The sequence below is a fragment of the Mus musculus genome, chromosome 5 (genome assembly GCF_000001635.26).
Source record: "Mus musculus strain C57BL/6J chromosome 5, GRCm38.p6 C57BL/6J".
Taxonomy (NCBI): domain Eukaryota; kingdom Metazoa; phylum Chordata; class Mammalia; order Rodentia; family Muridae; genus Mus; species Mus musculus.
The window spans coordinates 32,985,952-33,005,312 of NC_000071.6; the positions used below are offsets into that span (position 1 = coordinate 32,985,952).

General features: G+C 48.2%; 1 protein-coding gene across 21 annotated transcripts in view; it reads left to right on the forward strand.

The window, feature by feature from the left end:
* Depdc5 (DEP domain containing 5) overlaps positions 1 to 8,282 on the forward strand; it is a 130,588-nt gene extending 122,306 nt beyond the window's left edge. For 18 of the 21 annotated variants that reach the window (XM_006503983.4, XM_006503980.3, XM_030254553.1 and 15 more), the window contains 3 exons: positions 985 to 1,045; positions 4,791 to 4,873; positions 4,988 to 8,067. In XM_006503983.4, coding sequence (XP_006504046.1) covers positions 985 to 1,045; positions 4,791 to 4,873; positions 4,988 to 5,280 — 437 coding nt within the window. In that variant the 3' untranslated portion in view covers positions 5,281 to 8,067. Of the gene's footprint in view, positions 1 to 984; positions 1,046 to 4,790; positions 4,874 to 4,987 lie in introns of all 21 variants that reach the window. The other 3 variants (NM_001170567.1, NM_001360014.1, NM_001025426.2) reach the window with 2 other exon arrangements.
* Positions 8,283 to 19,361: the final 11,079 nt, after the last annotated feature.

Below are 19,361 nucleotides of genomic sequence, written 5' to 3' on the forward strand. Positions count from 1 at the left end.
CCTAGTTCTTGGGATGTCTCTATTGTTGTTGCCAGGACCCTCAAAATCTCCATCCATCCATCTCTGCTTCCTGTTGCTATGTAACAGAGTGCTTGGCCTTCCATCCATCCATCTCTGCTTCCTGTTGCTATGTGACAGTGCTTGGCCTTCCCACCTGCTTTCTGCTTTAGTCCTCAGCAGTTGCCCGTGGAAGAGGGAGGCTGGAGCAATCCCATTGGTGACAGAAGAGCAAATCCTCCTGCACTGCTCGCCTCTCCTTCCAAGCTGATGACTTCTCAAGAGTTTTTTGTTTTTTTTTTTTTACTTGCTTCGATTTCTTTACCCATAAAATGGAGCTTTCTTTCTTTAAAGGGAAATGGAAGGTTAGTGGTGTTAGAAACGGGGGTGAGGGAAGCTGTTATTCAAAAGCACCTAATGTACACTTCAGGTTTGTGTTTTAATATTCTTTCAGACCAGGTCTCATGGTACACACCTGTTAAGTAAGTAGGAGGGTCAGGGATTCAAAGCCATTTGGCCACTTAGAGGTTGAGGCCAGCCTGGGCTGTTTGAGACCCTGTTTCAGAAACAAATAATAAGCAAAAAAGTACTGGACTCTCCTCAGCTTGAGAATTAAGACATTAGCATAGCCGGACGTGGTGGCAAACGCCTTTAATCCCAGTACTCGGGAGGCAGAGGCAGACGAATTTCTGGACAACCAGGGCTACACAGAGAGACCCTGTCTCGAAAAACCAAAAAAAAAAAAAGACATTAGCAAAAGCCTCATTGAATTCTGAAGGTTACATTGGCTCCCGAGGACTCCACCTTTCTAGACGGTGGAGGAACTTGGAGAAGGATTATGGGGTACACAGCTGTCATTTCTATAACTGGTGGGGACTAAAGTTCAGATCCAGGAGACCGGAATTGTAAAGAGCAATGAAGAGAACAGTGTGAGTCTGTTACAGACCTTGTGATCACAGCTCAGCATTTATTCCTTATTCCTTTCAGGCTTTGAACCAGAGACATATTGGGATCGAATGCATCTTTTCCAGGAAGCCATTGCACACAGGTTTGTCCATTAGCAAGAAGGAACAGTGACCAGTATTCTTCTCCTCTAGCAGTTACTAGAGTGAAACCCAGCTCATTCTGTTCCGGAGGAAAAGGCTCTGTCCTTGTAGAGCAGTGGTTCTTCCTCTTCCTGATGCTGTGACCCTTCAACACAGTTCCTCGTGTTGTGCTGACCCCCAGCCACAACATTGTTCACAGATGTAATTGCTACTATTATGAATCCTAATGTAAATATCTGATATGCAGGACATCTGACATGCAGCCCCTGTGAAAGGGGCTGACCTCCAAGGGGTTGAGAACCACTGCTCTAGTGACAATCTCACTGCTTACCTCCACTCAGGCACAGAGAGAAATGCTGCCCTGCGGCCTGCGGCCACGCCGGCCTTGTCTCAGATTCGTTGCCTTGTTCTTTGTATGTAGCCTACAAAGAACCCAACTGTGCTATGGAGGAGACAGGTGAAAGGAGACATTGTAAACCTTGTCAGTAAACCTTCCCTATGTTTTAGAAAGCAATGGATGGTTTTGAAACAATGGGTGAAATTAGGTATTCCTTGGCACAGGACTTGTGCTCCAGGTAAGCTTTCCTGGGTTCCTCTGACTCGCAGCCGTCCTCACCAGTGCAGCAGCCACCTTGCTTCCAAGGATCACTTAGCTGGTGTCCACTCCTACTTATTCCTGTGGTTACACAAAGCCTCCTCTCACTGTTTCAGTTACCCTAGGCTTGAAGCACCTTCTTTGTATTGTCCTGTTGTCTTACATCTTCACTCCCACCCTGAGTGTTCCCACCCAACCCTCCCACCAGAGACTCACAAGGCTAGGGGTCTCTAACTTCTCTCCCCTAAGCTGGCTTTTCCCTACCTTGCACCTTACCATAAGATCTGAATGGTATGTATGTGTTCAAAGAAGGGTCTGGAATGAGTGCTGTGGTAACTCATTTCCTACTACTGCTAAAGGGATGTAGATCTGAGCAGAGGGGAGGGAGGAGGGAGGGAGAGAGGGAGGGAGGGGAGGGAGCACAGCAGTCACTGGGAAAAGACAGTGCTCTAGGAAGCAGGCTTGTCTGATCCACCTCCACCCACACTGCTGAGCCCATAGAAGTCCCATGGCTAGGCTTACAACATAGCCTTCCTTTTCTTGCCCCTCTGGGGTTTGCTGGCTCAGCTGGTAAATCTGCAAGAAACAGTTCTTATTACGATGCCCCAGCTAAAGTACAGCTGGTGTGCCTCTTCTTGACCAGTCTCTACACATTTTGACTAGGTGCCTCCTGGATTTGACCTTCATTTGCCAAATCTGCTTTTTTTCTTCACAGTGTCTTGTTCTCTAATCCTCCTTGATACAGGTCCTGGGGCTATCCTCTGTAAACTGTTGCCTGTTACTCTTCAGCCTCTTTCCTAATATCCAATTTTCTTACATGTCTTTAAAGCTGTCCCATGTGTGACTGACTACAGCAGACTCTGCTGTCTTATCTATCACGCTTCCTCTGTGCCTGTTAGTGTCTCCCTCTGCCAGGGACTCTCAGGTCCCTCTATTTAGAGTTTCTCTCTCTCTTTTCTTTCTCTCTCTCTTCTCTCTTCTCTCTCTCTCTCTCTCTCTCTCTCTCTCTCTCTCTCTCCTCCTTACAGGGGATTTCTGTGTCATTCTGGATGGCTTTGAACTCACAGTCTCCTGTCTCTGGCTCTCAAGTATTAAGATTACAGGATACTCCAGCATAACATGCTTTAAATTGCACTTTCCTCTTTTAAAAACTGTCAATCTAGAGTGCTTTGTAGGACCTAGGAGGGCAGAAGTTTAATTTTCCCCATCCATAGTGCCAGCAAAGTGCCTTTTTCAGAGTAGTTGTTCTGCTCGTAGCTTCTGTGTGCAGTACTGGGGGTGGGCCCAGGGCCCTGTGGGTGCTGGGTCAGCAGTCTCCCACGGGGCTACATCCCTGGTCCTGCCTGTGGCTTTGCATGGAGTGAAAGTCCAAGTGGAGATGTGACTCTGAAGTGATGGTCTACCCAAAGGTCCATCTCAGAAAACGCTAGAAAAGCTACCATACCCCTACCACATACCCCACCTCCAGTTCTGTGGTGGCTCCTAGCTCTTCTTCTAAATACTCTGGATAATTGGAGTGAGTATAGTACATCTTCTCTGAGGTGGATTGCCTTTGCTGCAATCCTGGGTTGCCCCAAGTGGAGGTTTGTTTGATTTAGTTTGTTTTTTGTTGTTTGTTTGGGGTTTTGGGGAAAAGGGGTCTCACTATGTAACCCTGGCTGGCCTGGAACTCGGTTTTGTAAACTATGCTGGCCTTGAGATCTGCCTGTCTGGGGCTAAAGTGCTGGGGTTGAAGGCATGAACCACAATGCCTGGCTAAATTGGGTTCTTAAAAAAAATAAACATCTTGGGGCTGGAGAAATGGCCAGCAACTGAGAGTATTTGCTGCTCCTTGTAGAGGACTCAGGTTTGGTTCCCAGCACCCACCCTGGGCAGCTCACCACTGCCTGTAACTCCAGCTCCAGAGGATCCAGCACCCCCTTCTGGCCTCCTAGGGCACTTGTACTCATGTGCACATGCAGACAAGCAAGGACACATACATACACACAATAAAATAAAGGTCTTAGGCTAGGGGTGTGGATCGGGTGGTGGATGCTCATCTAGCATGCAGCAAGCACTACAGGAAACGGCCCAGTGGTGCACACCTGCCACCCAGCACTCCACAGGTAGTAGCAGGAAGGCAGTGGGAAAGGTTTTTAGCCTCAGCTGAAGTATGAATTTGAGGCCTGCCTGGGATGCCTAACCCTGTCTCAAAAGTAAAAGGGTCTTTCCTGGTGACCTAAAGGAGAAATGAGATAGGCCTCTGGTCCACCTGATCATGCTAAATACATCAGTTGGCTTGGTTAGAAAGTAAGAAAGAAATCGAAGTGTCCTGTAGATGCTCTCCATCGAGTTTGCATACTTGATGTGCATGTAGGGGAGACAAGCCTAGAGCTGGCAGCTTGGAGGATACAGCACAGCACTTCCCCAGCCAGCTCAGTCTAGGAAAGAAGACACATTTTACCTCCTACAACGATGCCTCTATTACGTAAACGCTCAGACACAGAGGGCAGAATCTGGGCACATCTGTTAGCACGTCCTTTACAGCTCTTAGCAGGTGGGGCTAGAATAAATGTGCTTTATGGAAATAGAAAAGCCAGGAATAGAACAAGCTATAGATAAGAAGTGGAACAGGGCAAGTCACAGATGAGGAGTGGTTTCTGTTCACTTCCCATCTCTAGAGCACAGCAGAGCAAAGAGCCTTGGGCTCCTCCTCGCCTTTGTGAGAAGAGTTTTAAGCTACTTCATTCCATGTCAGTGAGCGCCTTTACTGAGAATCGTTTCAATGTCAGCATGACAACAGTCAGGTGTGACAGGAAAACCTAAGACAGGATGGGGGTTGGTGAGCAGCCTGCCGGGACAGACTCCACAAGAGGCAGAATGAACACTAAGTAGGGACCACAGAGGGGAGGACATGTGGGAAGGGAAGGTGCTACGTGGGAGCGGAGGCTGGGTAGATTGCTGCAGTCACCGCAGGGCAGGCTAAACCATGAGCAGGAGAGCCGCAGCCTCCCAAGGTGAAAGGCAGATAGTGAGAACAACAATCTGTAGCCCGCATGTTCCACACCAGAGGCCTTTGCACATTCTGGCACACCCTTACCTGTCAAGAGTTCAGCTGCACACTGCTCCCTGTTTCTCTAGCTAATGAGACAATGTGTCTGTCCTTACCGTAGGTTTGGATTTGTGCAAGATAAATATTCTGTCTCCGCTTTTAACTTCCCTGCTGAGAATAAGCCACAGTATATCCATGTCACAGGTGAGGCGCTGTGGGTGGGTGCACGAGGCCCTGCCCGAGCCTTCAGGGTAGGACCACCAGAGCCTGCTGCAGGTGTTCACCACAGCTCCACTCAGGCATGGTCTCTCCCTTCAGGAACGGTGTTCCTTCAGCTGCCGTACTCCAAACGCAAGTTTTCAGGGCAGCAGCGGCGGCGACGGAACTCTACCAGCTCCACCAACCAAAACATGTTCTGTGAGGAGCGGGTTGGCTACAACTGGGCCTACAACACCATGCTGACCAAGACATGGCGCTCTAGTGCCACAGGGGACGAGAAGTTTGCTGATCGGCTGCTGAAGGACTTCACGGATTTCTGCATCAACCGTGACAACCGACTGGTCACGTTCTGGACAAACTGCCTGGAGAAGATGCATGCCAGTGCTCCATGAAGCCAGGCTGCTTCTCTTAAGAGAGGCTGTGGGTATGCTGGAGCTGGCCTTCCGGTCAGGCTCTGGGCAGCAGGTGTCAGGCTGCTCCTATCAGTGAGTGGGGCCACTGCTGATATTTGGCCTCTGCACAAGTGTGAGTGAAGAGAAAGATTGGAAGCAGCTGCTGCCGCTACCGCCAACCAAATCTTGCCAATCCTGTCCCTGAAGCAGGGGGAGGCACAGATTGTCCGTGGGAGTGAGTCAGTGTCTGGGAGTGGGGTAGGCAGCTTCCATTAGGGTCCTTTTCCTTCACCAGCAGTGGGATATTCGGAACAGAACCTCCTGCTTTCTGCCCAAGAGTGTGTGTATGAGGTAAATCTGTGGCATAATGTACCATTGGCTCACACCAGCTGTACATATGTGTACATAGCAGAATCTAATAAAGCCCTCCCTCCCTCCCTCCCTCCCTCCCTCTCTCCCTCCCCCGGTGTCTGTTCCCAGCCTTGTTGGTAGCCAGGCCAGTCAGGTCACCTCAGGTGGCCAGAGGGCTTCAGGACACACTGGTCTTGAGTCTGGCTCTGAGCTGGCTTGATAGGTTTCTTTTTCAAAGTCCTTGGGCAAGAACAAGGATCTTCTGGACAGGACAGGACTACTGAGCAGACAGTACAGTACAGTATAGTAAGAAGCTCTAGGCTTGTCATGTCAGAAATATGCCTCGTTAAGTGGATGGGCCAGCTCAGGGAAGCAGACATCACGGCATTCCCTACACGTCCAGTGAGTGCTTTTCGCTCTAGACTGCTCAGGGAAGGCAAAGACCGAAGACCATGACTACTGCTTCCTCCTATACTAGAGTTAATCACACACCCCATTGATGTACCTTTTTTTTTTAAAGATTTTATTCATGTATTTGGTATATATGATAAATACACTGTAGCTATCTTCAGACACCAGAACAGGGCATCGGATCCCATTACAGATGGTTCTGAGCCACCATGTGCTTGCTGGGATTTGAACTCAGGACCTCTGGGAGAGCAGTCAGTGCTCTTAACCTCTGAGCCATCTCTCCAGCCCCTTGATGTACCTTACCTTCTTTACCTCTCCTGGGCCCTATGTACAACTCCAGGTCCAGCCTTCCTTGTTTCTCTTCTCTCCAGGAAACCTAACTTGTCTCTGGTTCATCCTACTGCACTCTCCTGGGAAACTAGGGTTTTGTTGGGTTTTTGTTTTTTAAAAAAACTACTCCAAGCAGGTACAGCAGCTTCCTGTAATACCAGTGTTTAGGAGACTGAGGTAGGCTGGCCTCCATAGTGTGTACTTAGCAAAGTTGAGCTTTACAATGAGACTGTCTCAGAAAGTCTCACTTTGGGGCTGGAAAGATGACTCAGTTAAGAGCATTTGACTGATCTTACAGAGCACCTGAGTTCAGTGCCAGCGTGAGGTCACTCACAGCCATCCATACCTGGAGTTCCAGGGGACTCCACACCCTCTTCTGACCTTCTTTTGCATCGGGCACACATGTGGTACATATACATATATCCACATATATAATACGTGCAAGCAAAGCACTCACATAAAACAAAAATAAATCTTAAAATCAAACAGACAGCTCCACTCCATTTAGACTTGCCACTTAGAATTCTCTTGACTACCTGACTCCAAAAACCTTCAGTATGGTGCTGGAGATGCAGATCAGAGCCAGCATAGCAGGCACCAGGCTCTGGACTCAATTCACAACACTACAAAAGTAAAACCAAGTATTGTCTTGCCTAGTGGGCTGTTCTCACAGCTGCCTTGGGAGTTGTGCATTCCCTTGAACCAGCTCAAATCTTCTGCGTACACTGTTCCAAGCTGCACTCATCGGGAACTTCTAATCACAGCTATTAAGTCCTGTATGTAAAGGTTTTTTTTTTTTAAAGGTGTGTGTGTGTTGTGTGTGTGTATGGGTGCATCGTTAGGTCAAAAGAGAGGACATCAGATCCCCTGGAACTAGAGTCTAGACGGTCGTGAGCCACCATTTGGGTGCTGGGTTGGGAACCTGGGTCCTCCCAGAGCTCCAAGTGCTCTTACTGGCTGAGCCATGTCCCTAGCTCCTGCATGTGAAGCTTTTGAGAGAGTAAGCTGTTAACGTGTGAAAGTGTGATCCATGGGAAGTAAGCCTAAAAAAAACTTAGCTTCACACACACACATACTTTTCTTCCCATGAATATTGCTCCTCCTTGATGTCAGCCTTCTTGTCAGTGGGAGCTGTCTGGAGTAACTGGGGGGTTGAGGCAGGTACAGCTGGACTTTGTGGAGTGTACCTGTAACCGCAGCACTTGAGAAGACTAAAGGAGAGGGAAGAAGGTTGCTGTGATTTTGAGGTCACTCCAGGACACACACAGTAAGACACTGTCCCAAGCAAATAAGCACACACAAACAAAAAGGATGTTTTCGTTTGAAAGAGCTTAGTACTGAAAAGAGAGTAAATCAAGTTCTCGTTTTCCCAGATGGGTATGTTCAGGGTTCCATGCCAGCCTCCTCTGTGGTCACAGCAGCTGTTGGCCACGCCAGACCGTGTGATCTCGTGTGGTCCTGTTATCCATCCTATGGAGCCATCAATTACCCCTTCACATACAGTTTTTGTCATATTCCAGAGGTAACTTGGAAGACATAGAAAATTACCTGGCAGGAGTTCAACTGATGGAATACCAGGTCACTTGCCTATCAGCTGTCCTGAGATGCTCCTGGCCTTGAGCTCCAGTTCCTGCAGTCTCTAGCATTCCAGATTCCAAGCTCAATAAATAAAGGTGTTTGCCATTGGTGATTTAAGTTCAGCTCCCCAGACCTATATGGTGGAAAGGATCAACTCCAGAAAGTTCTCTGATGGCCACACAGATGTTGTGGTACTCATGTATCCACATATATACATACATGCATAAATTTAATTGAAAAATTTTAAATATTAAGATCTGTTAAAGTTCACTAAAGTGGATAGAAAACAGCCGGAGAGAAGCAGAATAAAGGCCAATTTATTGTTCTCTACAGCCACCTACTTTCTGAGCGCTTACTGTGTGCTAGGCGTGACACATGCCTGAGAAGAGGTAAAGGGAAGGCCTCTGGAGGTGGAGGCCAGGCCATACAGCTGAGAGGAATCCAGGCTGACTGTTTTGTGGGATAGCATGACATGATCATGTGCTGTGCCAATCCTCTTTGCCTTGAACTGCAAATTCCATGTATTCAGACACAGGCATCCTGTAACAGGGCCATAGCTTCCCACACAGAATCCCTGCTAGAGTAGACAGTGACTGCCCAGCCCCCAGGACCCTGCCAGTTTCCCCCATGGGCCTGCAATTGCTGAGTTCAGCCTGCAGAAGCTTCAGGCAGCTCCTAGCCTTAAAACTATAACCACATGCTTGCCCTAAACATAGCCGAGAGTGCTCTCCAATTCTAGCTTTTGCTTGTCCAAGAGCATGTGCCAAGAGTAGGTCTTACAGCCTTCAGATCTGGCCTCTATCTGGTGGCAGCAGAATCATCTGTTTCTGATGAATTGGCTCATATTTCTTCCAAGAAGAGGATCCCGACCACTGAGCAGAATGTGGAGAGGGTCTGTGAGATTCCTTGCAACCCCTTTTTCCTCTGAGCCTTGGGATTCTTTTGTGATCTCACTTGGCTGCAAGAAACCATGGAGACTGAGAGTGCAGACCTCTTCCTTCTCCTGTAACTATGCTGTCTATAAGAGTTAACCCTCAGCCTTTAGCTCCCCAGAAACCTGTAGCAGTTGCCACTAGAACCTCGATTCTTAGCACCGTGCTTTTGAATTATATCAAATTGCTGATCCAAGTTCAGTTCTCCCATCCAATATTCCTCAAATGTCTCCAAAGAGACAAAACAATTATTTTTAAACTCATGGCATCCCAAGAGAAAGATTCTTAACACCTTTTGATGTTCGTCCAACCCTATTGGTTTCTGTTCTATGCTTTCCCCCTCCCTGCAGTTAGAAGTGTATGAGTTACTGCCTTCAAAAGGCAGTCTCTTTTCAAGGCATAATGTCCTGTCCCTCTCCAAACTGTGTCCTTGGTTCCCAAGTACAGATGAGAAACAAAGTAGCAAAAGTCTTGCTACAGGCAAACCAGAAAGATGAAGTGAACCTGGTACAGGAAAGTGAAGCTATAGTCCCAGCTATTCAGAGGTTGAGGCAGGAGAATGACTTTGAGCCCAAGAATTCAAGGCAAGCATGGGTTACATATCTGGGACCTTGTCGGAAACGGAGTAGGGGAGAAGGAGGAGGAGAAAGAACCAAGTATTTTGATCTGATTTAAAAAACAAAAAGGCCCACATAGATGGGCCTCCCCCAGTAGAAGAGAAACCTGCTATCTTCCTAGATGTGAAGAGCTGAGTCGTTCCTTAATGGCAGCCCTAACCCCAAGCCTCCATAGTGATCATTTCTAGGTGGCTAGGCCAGAGTGACTTCGACCATTGCAGCCACACAGCAAGTTACAGGCAGTGCCAGTGTAGGCTCCTGGTGGTGGTCATTGCTCGCACAACAAGGCCTGGCTCTTGTGTTGTCTCACACATTCCTTGTTCTTGAAGTTTATCTCTTCAGAGCTACTGGAGGGCGAGGACACACCTGGCTCAGCCATGTATCCTCCCCTGGAAGTTCACCTCACACAGGAGCTCTTTTATGGTTGGCTGGACTCGCTCATTCAGCCAACACTGGGAACTGGAGGACAGACCCAGCAGCAGCTGTGGCACTGTGGGAGAGGGCTGTCTGCACTGGGTAAAGTGCCACAGGAACAGGAGGGGACTGGATTGTGCGTGGGGGAAATGAGACATGGACATTTGGGCAATGTAAGAGTTCTCAAAAAGAAGCTCTCCTAGTATGAAAGGCGGAAGTGAGATTGCTAGAACACTTGCACAGATTAGTGAGCTAAAGACTGAAATCAGAAAAGCTGTGTGTGTTGGGGGGTGTGGGGGTGTTCTAGCCTGACCTGTCCAGCCTGCATTTTCGATGATTGATCTACAGGAAAGGGGTCAGTGTTTTTTTTTTTGTTTGGTTGTTGTTGTTGTTGTTGTTGTTGTTTTGGTTTTGGGTTTTTGTTTTTGTTGCTGTTGTTGTTGTTTTCGAGACAGGGTTTCTCTGTACAGCCTGGCTGTCCTGGAACTCACTTTGTAGACCAGGCTGGCCTCAAACTCAGAAATCCGCCCACCTCTGCCTCCCAAGTGCTGGGAGCGTGTGCCACCACCTCCCGGCCCTCGGGGTTAGTGTTTTCAAGTCCCAGGGCACCACCTGGAATGACAAGTGAACCAGTGTCTGGGAGCCCTGGACCAACCTGTTTCTGGGGTTACACTAGACGGGGCTTCACTCATCTTTCAAGCTTTACTGTTGCTAGCCTCACATTTGATCCTGATTGAACAATGTCAGCCACACTCTGTGGCAGGAACCAGGACAGGCAGGAAATCATCTTCTTTCCTGGCCCTCCCCTTTTTCTTTAGGCCAGAAACCCTGCTCCCAGACTCAGTGTTCTATTTCCTCATGGTGTGATCCTGTGCCAGCCTTCCCTCCACTCACCCCATCCATCTGATCTGCATCCGTTTCCATGGTAACAAAATGGGAATAATCAAATATTCACTATATCACTCAAGGAGAATTGGTTTGAGGACCTAGGAGACAAGGGCTCTGAGAATTGAGCCATTACACAGGCTGTTATTTTATTTTCTTATTGAATCAGGGTCCTTCAGGCCCAGGATAGCTTCAAACCCATAATCTTCTTGCTCTGCCTCCAGAGTGCTGAAATTCCAGGCATGTGGCTCCACACCCTGCTCAAAGCACTGCTGTTCTCCCTAATATTCCTGCCAGCTAGCTACCTGTGCAATCCTGAGCAGTCTGTTCACCATGCGATGCATTAGATCTAGGGATGGGATGCTGCCTCTCTGGACTCCATCAAGGGTCATAGCGAGGACCCTTGCAGTTAGCTTTGCGTAGCTGTCTGGGTGGTGCAGAGTGCTTGCAATTTTTTTTTATCATGTTGAGGTTCGAACCCAGGGCCTTGCACATGGTTAAGCAAGCACCCTGCCACTGAGTTACATCCCTGGCCCAAGCTGGCTGCTGTGCGTATGCCTTCCTTGGAAGCCAAATGCTCCATTTTTAATGTGTCAGGCAAGGGCATAAAGAACTCCATCACCAACCAGTCTGAAGCTTGGGAAAGGACAAGAGAAAAAGAGAAAGAGAAAGAAAGTAGAAGAAAGAGAACATCCAGAGCTGCCTGTGTATTGACCCCCAGACAAGGGCATACCCAAAGTCCTGTTAGAACCAGAGGACAACGCTTGGGAGCTGGCTGGGTAATAGGACCCTTATCTCTCCTAGGGGAAACTGAGTCTCCAGCCAATGACAAGTATTGAGGTAATAATGCCTGAGGAAATTAAGCTCACATGGCAGAAAAGAGCAATCTTCAGCCTTAGGATTCTCCTTCCTAGAGAGGATGAGAGACAGGCAAAGGAGGGTGGAAAGCCCTGAGGGAGCTCTCATGGCCAGCAGCCTCCTAGAGAGAAGGGGAAGACAAGTCTTGGGGCTGGCTGGTCATGGCGCTGTGGTCAGGGCCAAGCCGCCAGTCTCTCCTATCCTTGGGTACCACACAGACTGCTGTGGGTGTGTGGTGCTGAAGGGACAGGGGTGCTCCTGCAGGGCTTGACGCATGTGCGTCTCACCTCAAAGCAGAAGTGAAAGAGGAACCATTCTTAGGAGAAAAGAGGCAAGCCTAATCACCCCTCAATATCTGCTGCAGGAACCAGGAGATCAGCAGCCACTAGGAGCCAGCCTGGTGAGATGACAGGGAGAAGCCAGCTTGGTGGCTGGGGACTGGGTGTGTGCATCCCTCCATACATATTTGGGGCTCTATAAGCCTTCATCCTTTTGAAACACCCCAATAACTAAATGCCAAAATCAGTGTGTTTTATGATTGAGACTCTGAGAGGCCTGACTCAGTACAAGCCCCTGTCTCCAAGCAGAATCAAAGCCAACCTCTCTCTGCAGAGAGGGATCTATGTATTGTTTATTGGCTCATTCACTGTCCACACGTTTGCTGGCCATCTCTCATCAATACATGCATCTTAACAGCTTTCTGCGGTACACAGAGAGAAGAATCCATGAGGTGTTGTTCTTGATTCCCAGCATAACAGAGGAGCATTCACAGAGTCTAGTCATTGATATCTTCACGTGAAAGAGAACGGTAGTCTCAAATTCTTCCCAGCAGTTGCCCCGTCCTTAGATTTCAGAAGGAAAGTTGATGTGCAAACACTAAGTCAGAAGAGGACCTGGACGAGATTCTGCTGGCATCTTGGGCCACTGATGCCCCTAAGAACCCGTTGGGTATGTGTTCTGTCCTGCAAAAATCCTGCCATGACTGAGCACAGGCTTTCCACTGCCGAAGGAGCCTCTCCTATTGGCTGTTTCTCTCCTGGGACCTTGGCAGACCCAATCCAGGCAGCTTTCTGGGAGCCCTGGTAGTGGTGACTGACCCTATGGCTGACCACTAGTGTCTGGGAGGGCACCTAGTGTCACCCAACCTCCCATTGCCCTCTGCAGCAGCAAGGAGACACCAGAACTCATTGGTGGCTCCCAGACAGAAATGCATTTCTGTGAACATCCCAGGGAGACAACGTCTGATCTCTACTCTATAGAGGAGCTGAAGGGATTGAAAGTGAACAACAGCCCGATACTGTAAAGGCTGTGAGTAAGAGGAATTTCAGGGCCAATGGACTCTGCTCAGTCCTGAGTTCATTGCCGCTCAGGCAAGGTGCCAACGGGATCTTCAGGTGGGCAGGCACTCTCTGTGCTGATCTAGGCATTCCCAGCTGAAGTCTGAAATGTGTACACAGTTACTGAAAGTGGGCTGTGGCTCCCACAGAAAAGGCACTAAATGGATAGGAGCACTTAGCAGTCTTAAGATTTTTTTTTTTTTGTTTTTTGTTTTGTTTTGTTTTGTTGCTGACAAAGGCAAGAGGGGGAAGATTGGTAGAAAATGAACACCAACTTCTAAGGTGTGTGTATATGTACAATGTACATGTATACAACCATCTACTCAGCATTTTGTAGATACAGGAGGGGAGAAGAACCTTAGACAGCAACAAAATACACAGTAATTATGTTTTATTATAGTTGTGAATTATAACTGGGGAAAGTGTCCCAAAGGCCGAACAGGTTGTGAGTTTGGATGAGTCCTCAAGCTACGCTGGGGCTGAGGACTGTCTTCTGGACATTTTTGTGGAAACCTGGTGGCTGGCAGAGTTGGAGAAGAGCAGAGATGCTGGAAGCAGAAAAGTTCTGGCAAGACCCTGAGGCAGAAAGCTTAGTGCCTCCAAGTTAGAGGAAGGGGTGAGGGCCAGAGGAGGAGGAAGAGAGACCCAGGATCATCAGGTGACACACAGTTGTACATTTGCAAGAGAAGGAAGGTGAATGGACTCAGGCAAGCCTGCCCTGGCCTCTTCAATAGGAATGTATTCGCACTCCTTGCTAGGCTACTGGAAAGTTCTGTTGGGTAAAGGCAGAGAGGGGGAAGTGCCTAGCCTGGGGTAGTCATGTTAAAGAGACATAATAGGAGAACCTTTAGTTTGTGGTGAGTGGGGCATAGGCTGACGCTTTAGCAGCCTTCCCAAAGGCTACCACTAACAAGCCTGCCTTTCTCTGGAGGTAGTCTATGAGATCAAGAGAGCAGGGCTACCCATGGGTTTAGATACCTTGGTCTAACTTGCTATGTGCTTATTTCCCTGATGTCATATCACTGCCCCACCAAGTCAATGCAGACTGAAAAAGGGCTTAAATCTGTGGCAGGGTCCACCTTCGAAGGTGATGGGTAGACCCCCTTCCCTTCTCCCAAGATACTTCTCTCTTTATATGCCTCGGGCTCTAATTCATGACCTAGTTAGTCTACGCCAACTCCTCACTCAGGAACAACATGCTGTGCAGATTGTACAGTACGGGAGCCCTGAGGTCTGACCAGCAGCAAGAGCACATTACTCTGTAAGCATAGAGAGCTGCCTTGGCCTTCCTTTCCTGATTCAGGGGGGGCGATCTCCATAAAGCAAAAGCTCACATCCCTAGATCACAGCTATTCCTACAGGGAGCTGTGCAGGACACTGCTTGCTGCCCTGTTTAGCTCTAGCTCAAGTGGGGTGTGTGTGTCTGTGTGTGTGTGTGGTGTGTGTGTGTGTGTGTGTGTGTGTGTGTGTGTGTATGTATGTATGTATGTATGTGTGGTGTAGTGATGGTGGTGGTGGTGGTAGTGGTGTTTGGTTGTTTAACTATTTCTTTTGTCATACTTTGGAACAACATCTTGTTCTTTAGCCCAGAATGGCCTCAACCTTAAAATCCTCCTGGCCGGGTGTGGTGGCGCACACCTTTAATCCCAACACTCAGGAGGCAGAGGCAGGCAGATTTCTGAGTTTGAGGCCAGCCTGGTCTACAGAGTGAGTTCCAGAACAGCCGGGGCTATACAGAGAAACCCTGTCTCGAAAAAACAAACAAACAAACAAAAAATCCTCCTGGCCCAGCCTGCTATTGCTGAGATTACATGTGTGCAACACCATGCCTGGGTCAATGTCAGCTGCCCTTTACAGGTAAGTAACCAAGAGTTGTTGGCAGCTTACTGGCAAGTGTTAGAGTCTAGATTCTATTCCAGGTCCCCATCACTTTTCCCACACAGTCCTTCAGTCTGGGACATACCTTTGGTCTGTGTTCTGTTGAATTTTGGGCTTCATTTGTTGGTGATGGCCCTGAATTTTGAATCTCTTCCTCTGACAAGTGGCTGGGGTGGGGGTGGGGGTCCAGTTCTCAGAAACATTGCAGAATGACCTCACTGGCCATTGCGTATAGAGGGGAAACCAAGGGTCCCAAGTGGAGTGGGGAACCAACTTGTCTGAGGGTGGGGTCGGTTGGTGGAGCTGGCCCAGGCTGGGTCTCTGTGCTCGTCTTCCTGATTCTTTCTCATGCTCTGACTCTGCTCTGCATCTGCACAGCCCTCACACTGTGGGGCCCCAGCTTCTATCCCACCTACCTCCCAGGCTCAGTTGCCTCCCCAGCCCTTCACTAGAGATCCTGGAGGAATGGCAGCAAGCTCATATGTGTTACAGCACAACTCTTGATTTAGCTGTGCACCCCACCCCCAGCTCCCCTGAAGCCTGCTCCTCCCACAGTCTTCCCCGATTTAGTAACCGTACCATCATCTACCCAGCTATTCAGGCAGAGAGCCTTGGAATTATCCTACATTTCCCTTTCCCTCAGCCCCCTCATCTGATCCATTAGCAAAAACATATTGTAATCGACCTTTCCTCCCTCCTGTCCCGACCAGACTGGTCCTTCTGCATCTGCTCTCCCAGCATTTCTACAGCAAGATGGTGGCAGGTGGAGGCTGGGGAATGACCTGGAGCTTGCAGGCCATTGGTCTGGAGCACATAGTGCAGCAGAAACCAGAAGAGGACATCCCTCAACCAGGCAGAGGGCAAGCACCGACCTCAGACCCCCACACCGATGCTGTGACCTGCTCTCTCTCAGGCACAAGTAACAAACCAAGATTTAAAAAGAGCCTGAGTTACAGGTCTACTCTAGGTTAGTGTCTCCCAAAGGACAGCATTATTCTGGCCTGTATGTCCTTTAAGGGGGTACGCTCTTGGACTGCGGCTGTAGCTTGGCAGTAGAGAGTGCATGTCTAGTGTGTGTATACGAGGCCCTGAGCTCAGACTCATCAAAGCCCAACACAAACCGAGCAGGGAGTGGGACTTTTCTAAGCCCTACTTTATTTGGGCAAGTTTTTAACCTCTCAGTACTTCGGTTTTATTAATTATAACTTGGGGACAATAGCAGTGCCTACCTTACAGAGATAAAGACTAAAGAGTGGCTAAGTTAAAAAAAAAAAAGCCAGGCAGTGGTGGTGCCCACCTTTAATCCCAGCACTCTGGAGGCAGAGAAAGGCAGATCTCTGAGTTCAAGCCCAGCCTGGTCTACAGAGCTAGTTCCAAGACTGTCAGAGCTACAACACACTGGATGAGGGGCTTAGTAACATTGACTCTATTATGATTATTAGCTTGCTGTTGTGACACAGCATCCTGCTCTGCAGCCCAGGCTGGCTTTGTGCTTTGTTCTCTTTCCTCAGTCTCCGGAGTGCTGACATTACAGGTGTGAGCCATCACACCCAACTCTATTACCATTTTGAAGTCATTATCGACATTACCTTCGCCATTCGTTTAACTTGGGTTTTAAACTTTTTCTTTTAGATTTACTATTTTATGTGCATGAGTGTTTTGCCTGCATGTGTGTCTGTGCGCCACCCGCATGCCTAGTGCCCTTGGAGGTCAGAAGAGGGCATCAGATCCTCTGGAACTAGAGTTGCAGATGGTTGTGAGTCACCATGTGGGTGCTGGGAATCGAATCCAGGTCCCGTCCAAGAGTAGCAGCCTGTTCTCTTAATCACTGAACCATCTCTCCTGCCCCTAGTTTTTCTTAAGAGGCAAGTTTTTCCCCCTGACTTTGAGAAATAAGAACGTGTACATTTTATCACTTTTTATGGTCTATACCCTAATCTGCTTAAGCAGAAGTACCAAGGTCTTTAACCAGCAAGTACACCATGGGTCTCCTTAGCTCCGTAGTAAATATCTTTCCCTATGACTCCTCCTTCTGCAGTCACACTGGTCTCATCGAAGTTCTTTGTGTGAGTCAGGCTTTGTCATTCTTCCTTCCATCTCAGCCTCATCATTATCCCTCAACCTTGCAAGCCGGTGACTCAGGGAGGCCCTCTCATTTCGTACATTTCTATTCTTACTGCTGTGACAGAAGCAACAGGGAAGTGTTTCTTCAGCTCCTGGTTTGAGGTACAATCTGTCATGACAGGGGCATTATGGTGGCAGGACCTTAAGGCAGTTAACTGGTCACCTTGCATCCACAGTCAGGAAGCTGAGAGGAGAGGAGGTCGCTGCTCCCCTCACTTCCTCCTCTCTGTCCAGTCTGAGATCCCAGCCCATGAAGTGGTACTGCCTACATACAGCATGGATCTTCCTACCTCAGTTAACCTAAATCAGAACATCCCTCATCCATATACCCAATGTCTCTTGAATGGTTCTGGATCCTGTAACTCGACAAGCCATGTTAACCATCACTGGAGATGTGATCTGTTCTCTGCTGTGGCACTGATCCCCAACCGGAATTGAGTGTGCCTCTCACAGACTCCATGAGAACAGAGGCCAACTCATTCTTTCCCTTCACTGACACAGAATTTTGCACTATGGTAAATAGCAAATGATGAATTAACAAGCGAATGAGTGGACTGGCGAGAAAGACCAAGGTCAAAAGTCCAAGGGAATAATGTGTTGTCCTTGCTTTCTCATAGGCCTCCAGTCCTGAGGCTGGAATGACTGTTCTGGTTTCAGTAGGTTCTACTTGCTGGAATGTGGTCTTCTGCGCTCACAGGCACCCATGACGTTATGAAAGGAGACAAAGACTTTGCCTCTTCAAGCAGAGATCAAAGCTGGGCACGAAGCTACAGTGTGACAGAGAAGTCTGTCTAGCCTCCTGTCTGTGTGCTAGACACATTTGCTCTTCCTTCCTCCTTAAATCAGGGGAGGGATGAACCCTCCTGACACCGGAGCACTGCGTTCTGGTTTTTCTGGCTGATGACACATTCTTTACTGGGTTAGAGCAGAGGTGCTGTAGACCTGGGCCAGTCTCCGACAGAGTCCACACTGGGACACGGGGAAATGAGAACCAGGACAACATGGGGGCTTTTTATAAAGCTAAATTAATTCTGAGATTGTCTGTCCTACATTTTTCTGTGTCAGGCTGCCCTTTCTTTTATGAAACCAGGGTGACAGGAATTGATGATTTTATGTCCTTGCTTGTCAAAAATCACCTATTTAATTCTCCTTTGAAATTTGCTGGCTGCGGAAAGTGGCTGAGCTGGGACAAGAACACAGGCTTGCTGGTTTCCAGGTACCTAATGCCCTCGGTTCTGCGGGTCCCTGGAGAGGTTTCTACACAAGGGAGATGCAAGAACTGGCTGTAAATTATTGACAGACGGCCATACAGAAGAACCTACTTGTTCTTGTTATAACCAGTGAGACAGTCTAGACTGGAATGTTTCTACTGATGTCAGCTGAACATGGTGGCCTAACCTGCCCTGATGAGGCTGAAGTAGGTAGATCTCTGAGTTCCAGGACAGCCTAGTCTATACAGTGAGGCTCATTCTTAAAAGAAACAGACAGACAGATAAAAGTAAAACAAAAACTTATATATTAAAAAACCAAATCAACTGATTGATTTTTTTGCAGGCAAGTAGTCTGCAATTGAATGGGCTGCCCCAGCACCACCAGTGCTCACTATGCAGACTTGTGGGGACTGCTTCCGGACCTTGGCCTTGGATTCAGGCAGACCTTTACTTTAACACCAGTTTCATCACTTATTACATGTGTGATCTAGAGCAAATAAATTTTCTGCTACTTAAAATGGGAGATAGAAAGGCAGGTGGCGGTAGCACATACCTTTAATCCCAGCACTCATGAGGAAGAGGCAGGTGAATATCAATGAGTTCGAGGCCAGACTGGTCTACAAAGCAAGTTCTAGGGCAGCCAGGGCTACACAGAAAACCCTGTCTCAAAAAACAAAATAATAATAATAATAATAATATAATGTATATCATGACTTTATTATTGTTGTTACAAATACAATAAAATAAGAGGTAGAGACTAGAAGAATGGCTCAGCAATTAAGAGTACTGGCTGCTCTTCCAGAGGACTTGTGTTTAAGTCCCAGCATCTCCATGGCAGCTCACAACTGTCTATGACTCCAGTCCCAGGGGATCTGAAGCCTACTTTTGGCCTCCACAGGAGCCAAGCATGCACAGTGTGCACAGATATACATGCAGGAAAAACAACCAAATGCATAAAAAATGACTTATTTTTTAAAAAGAAAAGAAGGGGAGGCATGGTGCCAGGAGAGCCTGTCGCAGGGCAAACTGACCTGATCATAGGGGCTTGGGATACTTTAAGGAAGTAGCCCCTGAACGGAGGGCTGAAGTAGGATTAGCTAGAGTAATGCTGGTGGAGAGCATTCCAGGCAGAAGAAAGAGGGTAGAGTGATGCTG